This window comes from Gopherus evgoodei, chromosome 4 (assembly GCF_007399415.2).
Source record: "Gopherus evgoodei ecotype Sinaloan lineage chromosome 4, rGopEvg1_v1.p, whole genome shotgun sequence".
In the NCBI taxonomy this organism is placed as follows: domain Eukaryota; kingdom Metazoa; phylum Chordata; order Testudines; family Testudinidae; genus Gopherus; species Gopherus evgoodei.
This window is the reverse complement of record NC_044325.1, coordinates 42,698,026-42,710,356: the sequence shown is the minus strand read 5'-3', so window position 1 is coordinate 42,710,356 and position 12,331 is coordinate 42,698,026. Positions and strand designations below refer to the sequence as shown.

At 43.6% G+C, this 12,331-nt stretch overlaps 1 protein-coding gene across 26 annotated transcripts in view; it reads left to right on the top strand.

Annotated features, from left to right (window-relative positions):
* The window catches only part of NRXN3 (neurexin 3), a 1,499,321-nt gene that overhangs the window by 61,227 nt on the left and 1,425,763 nt on the right, over positions 1-12,331 (top strand). For all 26 annotated transcript variants that reach the window (XR_003999960.1, XR_003999959.1, XM_030559000.1 and 23 more), the window contains exon 2: positions 2,647-3,870. Coding sequence is in view for 24 of the 26 variants with exons in the window: in XM_030559000.1 (XP_030414860.1) it covers positions 3,162-3,870 (709 nt within the window). In the remaining 2 variants the exon portion in view is untranslated. The remainder of the gene's footprint in view (positions 1-2,646; positions 3,871-12,331) is intronic.

Sequence of the window (12,331 nt, the reverse complement as noted above, 5' to 3'; positions counted from 1 at the left end):
CTCATACTTCGCCCAAGAGAATCTAAAGCTATTATTGAGGGAGATGTTCTACTGTGGGATCTCTGTGGGGCCGACATCAATGCTGAGCTTGCCTACCTCTCCCTGTCATCTTTGTTTTAAAGTCTGTTTGAATCTTAACAGGGAAAAGAATTCTTCTGTGGCACTGGCAGTGGTAAATGTTCCAGGGAACCTTTAGCTGCTGGGAATACTTTGCTGGCTAATTTACACACGTTATTATAGTCTTAATCCCGTCTCATCAATAACTCCAGGCCTGGGTCATCACATTCTCTCTTTCTCCCTCTCCTCCCCTCCCAATAAATCATGGGGTATTTTATTGCAGCCACTGGGTAGTACGGAGTAGAAGGGTAAACAGACGCAAACCAGGTATCTCTGCCTGCAGTTGCTTCGCAAGGCCCAAGAATTAAATGACTGAACCAATGTCTCATTTATCGGGAGGAGAAACAATTTGAACATTTGGGTCCTTTTTTCTTTACACCTCTCTTAATGCCGCCTGCTTTCTCTCCTCCCTCAGCCTGAGCCAAGCTGTTAACAATTAAAGGGAATTATCTTCCCTCTGGTTTTGACTTGATTGTATTTGCGTTTATAGCAGTTAAGCTAACGAGCTCCAGTCAGGCAGCTGCAGGGAATGGGTCTGACTTACATGGGACATTGAAAACTCACGTTTCTCTGTGCTTACAGGTTCTTTTGGAATTGATTCATTTTATGTTTCAAGTGACCTGTTTTTAGTGCTGGTTAAAGGTGCCAGATTGTCAGCCTTGGAAAGGCCTCATGCCAGTCCCCTGAGCCATCCAGTCTAGCTTTGTACTTTTGCTGAACTTGACATGATGGTCTTTCCCTAGAGGCTCATGCCCTGCCCATGCCTATGAAAAAGTCTCTGCTCTTACAGCAGCCTTTGTTTTAGATAGTGTTTTCAAACACAGACTGCAGCCGAGGTTCAAATTCCCTTTAATCTGAAATAATCCTACTACGTCAGATACAGTCACCCACCTTCCCCCAGTAAGAATTTAATTCAACACTGGTATAAATGGATGGAACTACCTTCTTGCTAAAGACAATCAGTGTCACTCCCATTTCATCCTAGGAGTGAATTTGGCTCTTAGTAAGTAGCAAGCTCTTTGTAGAACCTTCAAGGTTGAGACCATTATTATTTCTATTTTTAAATATTTGGGAGTGCTTGGATGCGACAGTGATGGGGCATATAAGTGCCTAGACAGACCCGCATGGTGCAGTTTCTACCATGTCAGCCAGTAGCAAAGGTTCCTGGTATAGCTGCTGGGCCTAGTTTTTAAGGGTCCCTGTTTGAGTCTCTGCACTGGTAACATGCAGGACACATGCAGCAAGTTCTAATGCTGAATGGAAAACCAATAACTGGGACGTCTGTTCTGTCCAGCCTCCTCACTGCTGTTCTATCTGTCATGAGTCATGATAGGAGGCAGAGGAACAGAAAATCTGTGCAAAATGCCTTCCCTTGGCTTGTGCTGGACCTTTTTGTTCTAAGGAATTCCATTTTTTGCACTAAGCATTTTTTGTTTAATTACTAGAGAGGCTGTAAAGCTATTCCAGTCTCTATACTTGATGGGACCTACCCATCCATTGGCAGTGGAGTTAATGAATTTGACCTGCTTTGGGAACAGAGATTACTGATACTTGTTCTTTTTTGGGTTACCACTTCCATCCTAGCTCCTCTCCTCCCAAAAAATCCCAGTGTAATTCCAGCAATGCACCCTGCAAGAGCCGGGGAACATGTCAGAAGCTCAGTAAAAATCCTCTGAGTTGCAATCTCCTCAATTTAGAATTATCAAGGGATTGTGGATGAACACAGTAGTGTGATATGTTTCTGTGTGTACCAGACTAATGATTAATGCCTAATTCTGCCCTCTTTACACCTGGGCAACATTCCTATATATTACATTTTATTTGTGGGGCCAGATTCTGCTCTTAGTTACACTGTTGTAAATCTAGAACAACTCCACTGGGTGATTGGAGTTGCTCCAATTTTACACCAGTGTAACTGAGAGCAGAATCTGACCCACAGAACCTTTCATCTCCTTGATTTGAAGAGAGGGAAGAACTTGGCCCTTTGGAAAGTTGTTAGGGACTGCTGGTCAGTGAAGAGGAAATAAACTGCCCTCTGTCAGCGTGTTAGAACTTGTAGAGGAGCCAAACTTGCTTACAAGTTGCATGCTGTTGAAGGGGAATTTTGTGGTATTCCTGGAAACAGCATTAGTGAGTGGCCTGGTGTGGGGGTTTACCTAGCATACCTTATGTATACTGTTATTACCAAGGGATGGATTTAAACTTCTTGGAGGCAGTGTTTCTCAAGGAGAGTGGCAGGTTTTTCATTGTTCATCAGAACTTCTTAGAATTATTTATCTGCTATGATAGGGCCTGATCATGACTTGAGCATCTGCATTTCTCACTCAGGCCCTGAGAGGTCTGATGGTGTAAATAGCCCTACTACTTTGAGAGATGAGGGGATAACCGTAGATAGGGATATACATGAAATCCTGCCCTCTAAATAAGCAAATACATACAAATCTCAGGTTACCAACTACACTGAGTTCTGGTGATCTGTGGGACTGACATCGGTCTCTCTCTCTCCCTTCCCCCCCCCCATCTTTACAGGTCCTGCAAGCTCTTTCAGTGCCAAGCGAGCAGTTATGGGCGGGATCACCATCAATGCACCCTGAAGACTGACTTTGGTTTTGCTCTCCCAATGGTTATATCCTTTCTGAGTTCACCACCACCTCACTGCCGCATTTGTCATCGCTTCTAGGAATCTGGAATTTGAGAGTTGGCCTTTACCTCTGCACTCGCTCTCTCTCCTCACAACAACTGTCACTTTTGTGTTTTCCACCAAAACAAGACCACCGTGGGTTTTCTGCCCTTCAAGAAAGTGGATCACCTGGAGAATTCTTGCCACGCACCCCCTCCTTCTGAGATAAAGGCCTCCGGATCCTAACGGATAGCTGAGATCTTTCCTTGGAGAGGTGAATTCTCGTGGCTGATCAAGTGTGCGTGCTCCCTCTGTGCTTTTCTTATCCTGTGGAATTTATCAGTTACAGTGATTTTTCCTGGGTCCTTCTCATCAGTGCTGTGGCTTTTATATTTTATCTAGGAAAGAGCAGGTTTTTGCAACAATGGGCTTCACTCTCCACTCTGTCTGCTTCACCCTGAAGGTGAGCTTACTGCTGGGCTCTTTACTGGGCCTCTGCCTGGGTCTGGAGTTCATGGGCCTCCCCAACCAATGGGCCCGCTACCTCCGCTGGGATGCCAGCACCAGAAGCGACTTGAGCTTTCAGTTCAAGACCAACGTCTCAGCTGGGCTGCTCCTCTACTTTGATGATGGTGGTGTCTGCGACTTCCTCTGCCTGTCCCTGGCTGATGGGCGCATCCAGCTCCGGTTCAGTGTGGACTGTGCCGAGACCACGGTTGTCACAGAAAAGCAGGTCAATGACAGCAATTGGCACTTCCTCATGGTCAGCCGCGACCGCCTCCGGACCGTGCTGGTGCTGGATGGTGAAGCCAAGCCTGGTGAAGTGCGTCCACAACGCCAGAACATGAACATAGTCAGTGACCTCTTTGTTGGTGGCGTTCCATCAGACATCCGCCCTGCAGCCTTGACCCTCGATGGCATCCTGAGTGAGCCTCCATTTCAGGGATTTATCCTGGACCTGAAGTATGGCAACTCGGAACCGCAGCTGCTCGGCAACCAGGGGGTCCATCTGGACATGGAGGGACTGTGTGTAGAGAACCCTTGTGAGAATGGTGGCACTTGTTTCCTTCTGGATGGTGAGCCACATTGTGACTGCTCTGCCACTGGATATGTTGGCAAATTCTGCTCAGAAGGTAAGAGATCACCTGCCTTCTTTCTCTCCTTTCAGCTCTTTGCAAAATCCGACGGGCTAATTTTTCATTTAGCATGGCTGCAAAAGACCTGGTGCCTCTATTGGTGGATCTCAAATGAGACAGAGTTCCCCTCCAAATCACAAGCACCTCCTCATCCATAGCAAATAGCAAAGGGGGCAGTTACATATGATGGCAGAGAGGGAATTTTGCATATATGACACAGCATTGGGAGTGTGGGGAGAATCCTCACCACTAATTTGTTAATGGGGCTGGAGAAGGTAAGGCAATGAGTTCATGAGCACTAAGGGTTTGTAGGAGAGATGGTCAAACTCCAAATGTTTGTTTGAATTCCCCCGCCCACTTCCATAAACCAAGGCGGGGCAGGTAAAATGGGGAGCAAACGTGAACCACCCTGATTATGGGCTTTGTGGAAACCATACTTCACTGACAAGACTTAGCAAAAATAAGGCGATCTTTGGGGTAGCTTGATAGTAGTCTGGAGAAGGCCCCTGCTCTGCTTGTGTTGCTTGCACAGTAATGGCTGAGATTGTCATTTTGGTTGCTCCAAGAACCCCAGCTCAGATTGTTTTGGGGCCTGTGTAAAATGTCTGACTGGGTTGCCGAAGCAATAAAAATGAAAATTGAGTGTAACTACTGAATTTGATTTTTTTTCAAAATAAAACTGTAGTGACAAACAACTAGAACTTACCACAGGATAAATACCAGGACTTGTTTCTGAGTCTTCTCTTAAATGCAGTGGTAATTAGCTCCTATCAGTGGGCCCCACTGCTTTAGGAGTCCATACAGGCAAGAGACTTGGATAAAGCTTCTTAGGTTGACAGTGAGAAATCAAAAATCTTGCTGCAATATCTTTGTGAAATAGCTTTAACCCAAGATAGAGACTTGGGATGTCTTGGTTGTAAGCTGGCCAGAAATTCCCATAGATTTTAGAGTTCAAAAAACACCCTGCCCTCCATTCACCAACCTCAAGAAGTTTCACTTAGATCTTGGGGTCCAGATCATACTACAGGAGAGAATGTAGACGTGTAGTTGGGGACATACACCAGACCAAGCATGTGATCCTGAGAGGTGCTAAATATCCCAAACTTCCCCTGACTTCTGCTGTGATTTGAGTACTTGGCAGCACTCCGGATCGGCCTGCAAATGAGAGAGAATGATTTGCTGAGCTTGGGCCTTAGAAGTTCTGAGGCTGCTGGGGTCATTCAGTGTTGTAGACCCCAAAATCCTGCTGAAGTAAATGGAAGGTTTGTAGGATAGAGGATTGCAGGATCCACACTTGCATTTGGACTCTGAAACCTAGGATTCTAGAGAAATAAACCTCTTCCTACTTCCCTGTGGAGCCTAGATCCATTAGCTCAGGAACTACTTTAGATATCAACAGTCTGTGGCTTTCAGCATGTCTTGAAAAATGCTGTAAGCAAGCAGGGCTTCTGCTCACCTATGGGGCAGCGCTGACAGCTCTGGACAAGGCTTGAGTGATGCAATTTCCATATTTTTTTATGGAAGGTGAGGTATGGGAAATACATCTTCTAATGGGCAAGGCATGTGTCTAGGACAGACATCAGTGAATGCAGCCAGTGCTGCTATTGTGTGTGAAATCATGCGTCACACTGCCGTTTGTTTCCCGTAGTGATGTATCATTTTCCTCCCAACGTCCTACTTAATGATGGAGGAGAGGGAAAGAAATTTTGCTTTAGGGTGCTATTTTGTGTATTTTTAACCCATAGTTAACCATGGTCTGATCCCTCAGGTATGATGCACTGTTCAGGGAACTTTCACCTCAGCTGTAACCTCAGAAATATCCTTAACAATTTCCTTAGCTGATCTTATTTCCCCTGTTTGCTATTATGTCATGTGCATTTCTTTTGTTTTAATTATTGTTTTCTCCTTCCCTGTCCACCTTCTCCCGCCACTTGACCCTGCAGCAAAGCCGTGATCCTGCAAGTGTGACCTCTAAGCCCATTGTCATTCGGTATCACCCAGGCAGCATTGTGGCATCACTGCAGGTTCTGGGAAAGCAGAGAAAGGGAGAGGCAAAGCTCTAGTAAGGTGAAACAAGCAAACAAAAATTGCCAAGAAAACGGAACAGGGAAACTAGTGAAATGTACAAAGATTGTCCTTTGACTTGGAAAATCTTTTCCTGTTACAAAAAGTTCTTTTTATACCCTGAATCTGGTAAAACGTCCATCGACATCAGTGGGATAAGGACTGCAGGCCCAGAACGTCCTATCTGCTTGATCCACTGTTGACCCACCTAGTTTTTTTTATTTGTTTGTTTATTGTTTCCCTCTCCTACTCCAAGAAAGTGAACTTTTTCTTGCTGGAGCTAATGTTTTCTCATTAGTTCATTTCCTTATCCTGTCCTGGGATATTTGCACAAGTGTTATTTAACATGAATAATTTATTCCTGATCTCTCTTTATTTTTAAAGGAGACACACTCCCGTTTGACTGGACACCAGAAGCTGTGGATTCTTAACCCGCTTACACAATTTGTCAGCCGTTTAATTTGCATGCCTGTGTTTTCACTTGATTGCCGATGCAGTTAGCTCATTCATTGGGAGTTGATAGGATCCAATCAATAACTTCTGTTTTAATAGCTAAATGCAATATGTACCTTTTTAATAATGAGTTCTCTTGACAGGTTTCAGCCCATTACGCGACTATTGATTGATACCTGCATCTGCAGATGGCAAAACCACAACAAACTCATTTATCATATGGCCAGAGAAATAAATAAATAAAAATAGTCAGTGGAACCTACTGCTAGTGAACTGTGATGGAATGAAGCTCTATTTACAGTATCACAAATTGTTTCAGTGCAAAGCACAGTTCCAGTTATAGTGAACCTCAGCAAAGAGTGTAACATTCTGTGACATGATGGAACTATATAAATCCTGTGAAAACACGGGTCTTGATGTTCAGAAAGCCATGTGGGCGTTTGGTGCTGAATGTGTGTACACAGTTAACATCATGGCACACATTGTGGCAACTGCATGTGCAAATGACCATTGGAGTACCCTACCGGTCACTAGCCCGTGCAGTTTTCGTGACTGGGTGTGCAAATGTGTGCACACTTAAGAAAATCTGAGCATTCAAAATAAAATAAAGCTTTTCAATACAACTGATTCATTGAACCTGGCAACCCTCTGTGACTGTTTTGAATAGCAATTAATATGTAACTTGCTGGGTGATGGATGGTGGCATGGAATCCTGAAACTGAAGTCAGAGTGACCTGTCTCCCCACCGCTTCTCCAATTAGCCCCTTAATTCTCGCTGGGATTAGCCTGGTGCCAATAGGCTGAAGCTCTTGTACTATTTGAATAGCACAGAAATTACTTCTCCATAGACATTTTCTTTTGTTTTCTAAACAAAAAATAACCAAAATATGGGTGTATCTGCCTGAATACCCACACTTGCACACTCATATTGGTGCTCTTGCATGCTCATGATCACCTTCTCTTGCATTCACTGGTACAAATCCTCTCGTTTTGCCAAACTCATCTGTTGAGGACAGACTTGCTGATATGCATCAGCTCAGCATCAAGCGTGTAAGAAGGAGGTCAGATACAGATCCTAGATACAGTTTAGACCTCACCCATGTTCTGGGGCTTCCATTGGGCTCTGTGGGTGGAAGTGAACCAAAAGAACGCTTAAAAACTGTATTGACTCCCCTGATGGCTGCAGAGCCCTGAAGTGGATGCCTTCAGCAGCTTCACAAAGTAATACACCAAAGCCTTTGTGCTGCCAGCAGGGGCTGTTTCTAAACGAAGCCTGAATAGGGGCCTGATTGCGCCTCTTCCCTTGATTACAGAGCAAGATTTCCTGGGGATGCTGCCTGCTGAATGACAGAGGAGCCTGTCGTTCTGTAATTATCACTCTTTTAACTGCAGAGGAAACAGCTTTCTCTATAGCCTCTTGGTTTCATTTAAAGAGACAAGGTACCATGGGGTTTATCTTCCACCTGCCTTTTTAGAGCAGCACAACCTTCCTATTCTGGATAGGTCTAATGGGAACTGCCTGGACCTTTCCTGCAGACACATGGTGCCCCTCTAGCTGCCCCAAAGTTTGTGATGCTGAGGGCTGGGCTGGTACTTTGCCAGAAGCCTGATGGCTGCACTTAATTTGCATATACATTTACATACATTTTGTAATCAAAACCAAATGAACACGACCATAATATTTGCACCTACTTGCATTTTCCTTGATAGATGAATACAAATTGCTTGTTGTGTGAATTCACCAGCCGTAAACAGCTGCCTAGTCTCTGCGTGGCCCTTGCCCTGCAGTTACAGGAGAGGGCAGGCAGCTCTGGGCTCCACTTTGAGCAGCCCAGATCTACACCCTCTAGTGCAACACTAAGCATAAAACAGATGTGACCGATGGCTGTAGAATAAATGTAGGGAGAGGAGTGCTATGTGCCTTTGTATGGAGCCTCTGATAGTTGGTGTGCAACCTGTGCCCTTTGGACTGGAGGTCAGGAGGCTTGGGATGAACACTGCCTTTGCTTTGGTTTCCGATACTTTCTTCTTTCTGCTGCTCACTTCCCCCTTTCATTCTCTCTCAAGCTCCTCTTGGATTCAGTTCCTTTGGCACATTATAAAATCATAATTTTCTAATCATGTTATTTTTATGTGGTGCCAGATGGGCATCAGAGAAATAAGATCTGTTAAGATCTATTAATTGAATGTTTGTAAAGTGCTGTGATGCTCCAAAGTGCAGCATAAGCACTGTTTATTATTGCTAATAGTAAATATTAGAGATGAGCTGGAGCCACGGAGGTTCAGTTTGGATCCAACATGTCCCTACATTCCATCTCTCCTTAAAAATGGAAAGGGGCCCCAACTCCCTTACGCCGGGCCCTGAACGTAGGGCCCGAAGGCTATATTCAGCCCCCAGAACTGATAGGAGGAGGATGGGCAGCCAGGAAATCCCCTTTCCTACTAAAATGCAGACAGGGTGGGGGGAAGCCACTTAGTGGATTTCAGGGAGGAGGTTGGGATTTTTGTTTTTGTTTTTAGAATGTTGCCCTAAAGTCACTGGCTCTTACCACCTTATGCCGGGTACATATTCATAAATGATCTGGAAAAGGGGATGAATGGTGAGGTGGCAAAATTTGCAGATACAAAATTATTTAAGGTAGTTAACTCTAAAGGAGACTGTGAAGAGTTACAAGAAGAATATCATTAAACTGTTTCCTATCTTTTTGGGCAACAAAATAACAGATGAAATCCAGTGTTGATAAATGATAAGTAATGCACCTTGGAAAACATAATCCCAATTACACATACAAAATGATGGGGTCTAAAATAGCTGTTATCACTCAAGAAATGCATTATGGATATTTCTTTGAAGACATCTGCTTAAGGTCAAAAAAGCTAACAATTATAGGAACTGTTAGGTAAGAGATGGATAATAAAACAGAAAATACAATAATGCCATTATAAAACTATGGGATGCCCACTCCTTGAATATTGCTTGCAGGTTTGGGTCACCTCATCTCAAAAATTAGAAAAGCTATAATTGAATTGGAAAAGTAACAGAGAAGGTCAACAAAAATGAATAAGGGTATGGAACAGTTTCCATATAAGGAGAAATTTAAAAAGACTGAGACTGTTCAGCTTAGAAAAGAGATGACTGAGGAGCAATATGACAGAGGTCTATAAAATCATGAATGGTGTGGAGAAAGTGAGTCAGGAAGTATTATTTACCCCTTCACGTAACACATAAACCAGGGGTCCCCCAATGGAATTAATAGGCTGGAAAACAAACAAAGAGAAGTACTTCTTCACACAATGCACAGTCAACCTGTGAAACTTGTTGCCAGGGGACATTGTGAAGGCCAAAAGTATAACTGGGTTCCAAACAGAATTAGATAAGTTCCTGGACGCTAGGTCCATCAATGGCTATTAGCCAAGATGGTCAGTGTTGCAACCCCATGCTCCAGGTGTCCCAAAATCTCTGACTTCCAGAATCTGGGACTGGATGACAGGAAGATAACTCGATAATTGTCCTGTTCTGTTCATTCCCTCTGAAGCGTCTGGCACTGGCCACTGTTGGAAGCCAGGATACTGGGATAGATGGACCATAGGTCTGACCCAGAATTGCCATTCTTATGGTTTCCTGCTCTGTCACAGACTTTGTGTGTGACTTGGGCAAGTCACTGATAGACTAACACAAGGGAAGTAATGCAAGGCTGGATCACTTGAGTTAATTCTGTAGTATGCATTTCTCTGTATCTCAGCGCTGCATCTGTAAACATGTCATAAGATGTTGTGAGGTGCTTAACCCAAGATAGAGAGTGATGATGCCTGAGAAAGAAAGAACCCAGTTTGGCTCTCAGATCCCAAGATGAGCTTGCAGTTAAAGAAACCTGTTAAAAAAAGTTAAAGGAACGTGTCTTGTTAACTGATCATATGTGAGCTCAGTTCTTCATCCCCTCCCCTTAGTCCACATACAGTCTTTCAAAGTTTCTCACAGGGAACCAGCAGCTCTATAAGGGGGACTCTTTCATGATTTAACCCTCTCCCCCACTTTTCCCCCCAAAAGCGCCTTTGTAACTTACACCTGAGATTATTAAAATGCTTTCAATTCCATAGTAATACCCAGTTTCCCATTCCTTGTTTGTGCTGTTTTTTTACATTCTGCCTTTCACTTAGGTTGGAACTGTGAGTTTAGCTTGATCACCTTCAATCTGCAGACCTGACTCACTGTTGCTCTGCACCTTGCCCTGTCAGAGAAAGCAAAGTGGGTGTAAAAATGTTATTGGATAAGAAGAGTCTGAAATCCCTTTGTCCTAGTGTGAATGACTATACAAGATGCAGAGCTATGGAGATTAAAGCCTTCTAGTTAGTTTCACATGCAGTAGCCCAAGACTGTTTGATGTTTTACAATCCTAAAACACTGCAAGAAAAAGTAAAAATTTACTTGTAATGGTTCTCTTCCTGGTAGTTCCTATACAATTCTCCCTTCCCCTTTTGCTTCTAATCTTTTAATTTTGTGCCTTTAACTACTTCTTAATATATAATATTTATTGTTACTTGTCCACTGTGTGCTTCCTGCTGTGCAAAGAGCAGAGAAGTACCTTGCCCTCAAGCGTCTTACAACTGAGCACCTGATCCTCTGCTCTTTACTCATGGGAGTAGCTCACTGAAGTCATTTGAGTGAATAAAGTGAGTAGGGTTTGGCCCTAGGCACTTGACAGAGTCCTTTTTAAAGAATGGAGGAAGTGGTTCATCTGTGCATGTAGAAATTTGAACTGTGGGTTAAAAGCTGGCTTCAATATCTAGTGCTGTTGGCAAACCCCTGAGCTTCCTTGGCTGCTGCATTTATTCAGAAGCTTCTCTAGTCTCTCGGGTGGATTTTTATTTCTTCTGAGTTTGCTGCCTCTGTACTTGAGAAAAATGACACACTCTGTAAATTTTACAGACCTCTGGAGGTTTTCTGCAGACCTACAGCTGCCTCTCTCCCACCTCTTTCACCTTCTCAACTTTGCTGTTGTGTCCAAGGTTCCTCTTGGTGCCTTTTTCATCAGGTGTTTTGAAAGGAACCTTGGGTTTTTTGGGATCCCAGGTCGAAGATTATGGCTTGCTCAGAGTCCGTGGCAGAGATAGCAAATAGAGAGAGAGAGGCTGGTGTCAGCACTCTGTGAATTTCAGAGCTCAGTGATATTTACAGCAACATTCAATAAGCTCCTTTCTGGATGTTTTCAAAAATGTATGATGTCTATTCCCTGGGGAATCTAAAAAAAATGGAAAGCATTTGTATGAATTATTTGCTTAATAAATTGCTTTTTTAAAAAAAGAATACAAGGCTTGTGAAAAATAAAAGAGAGAAATTGAGGAGATGAAATCACTTGTCTGTGACCCAGGTAAAAGAAAGAGCCTGGAAGACAGCCAGAATTTCACAGCTTTCTCTCTCCTTTGACCTTTCCCCTTTCATAAAAGGAGGCTGTGCCTCCTGTGAGAGCTGCAGTGTAATTTCTATGTTTAGGAAATAGGGGCTGGATGAAAGGAGTGGATCAGGTCGGTCCTATGGGTCTTTTGAACTAGGCCGGGAACCTGACTGATTAAATGTACAGGTCAAGATTTTAAAAACAAAACGTTGATCAATAAATTTAACACAAGCCATGGGTTTGATATATTGCCACCTTGCAGCTGCAGTCTTAGATCTCACAAGCTAAGCAGGACACTGTTAGCAATTGGATGGAAGACCTCCAAGGAAAACACAGGCTGCTGCAGGAAGTGGAGAAGATGATGCAGTAGATGGCACTCTTTCCTCTGAGTTCCTGTGGTGGGCCCTATGCAATTTTTGGTTTTGTATTAAAAGTGAGATTGAGACATTATCCACTTGTAAACATTAAAGATCCCATGAACAAACTGTAACTCAGGTAAATAACTTCATTCTGCCTCCCTAAATTCCCCCTTCAGTTTTTGTTCAAGA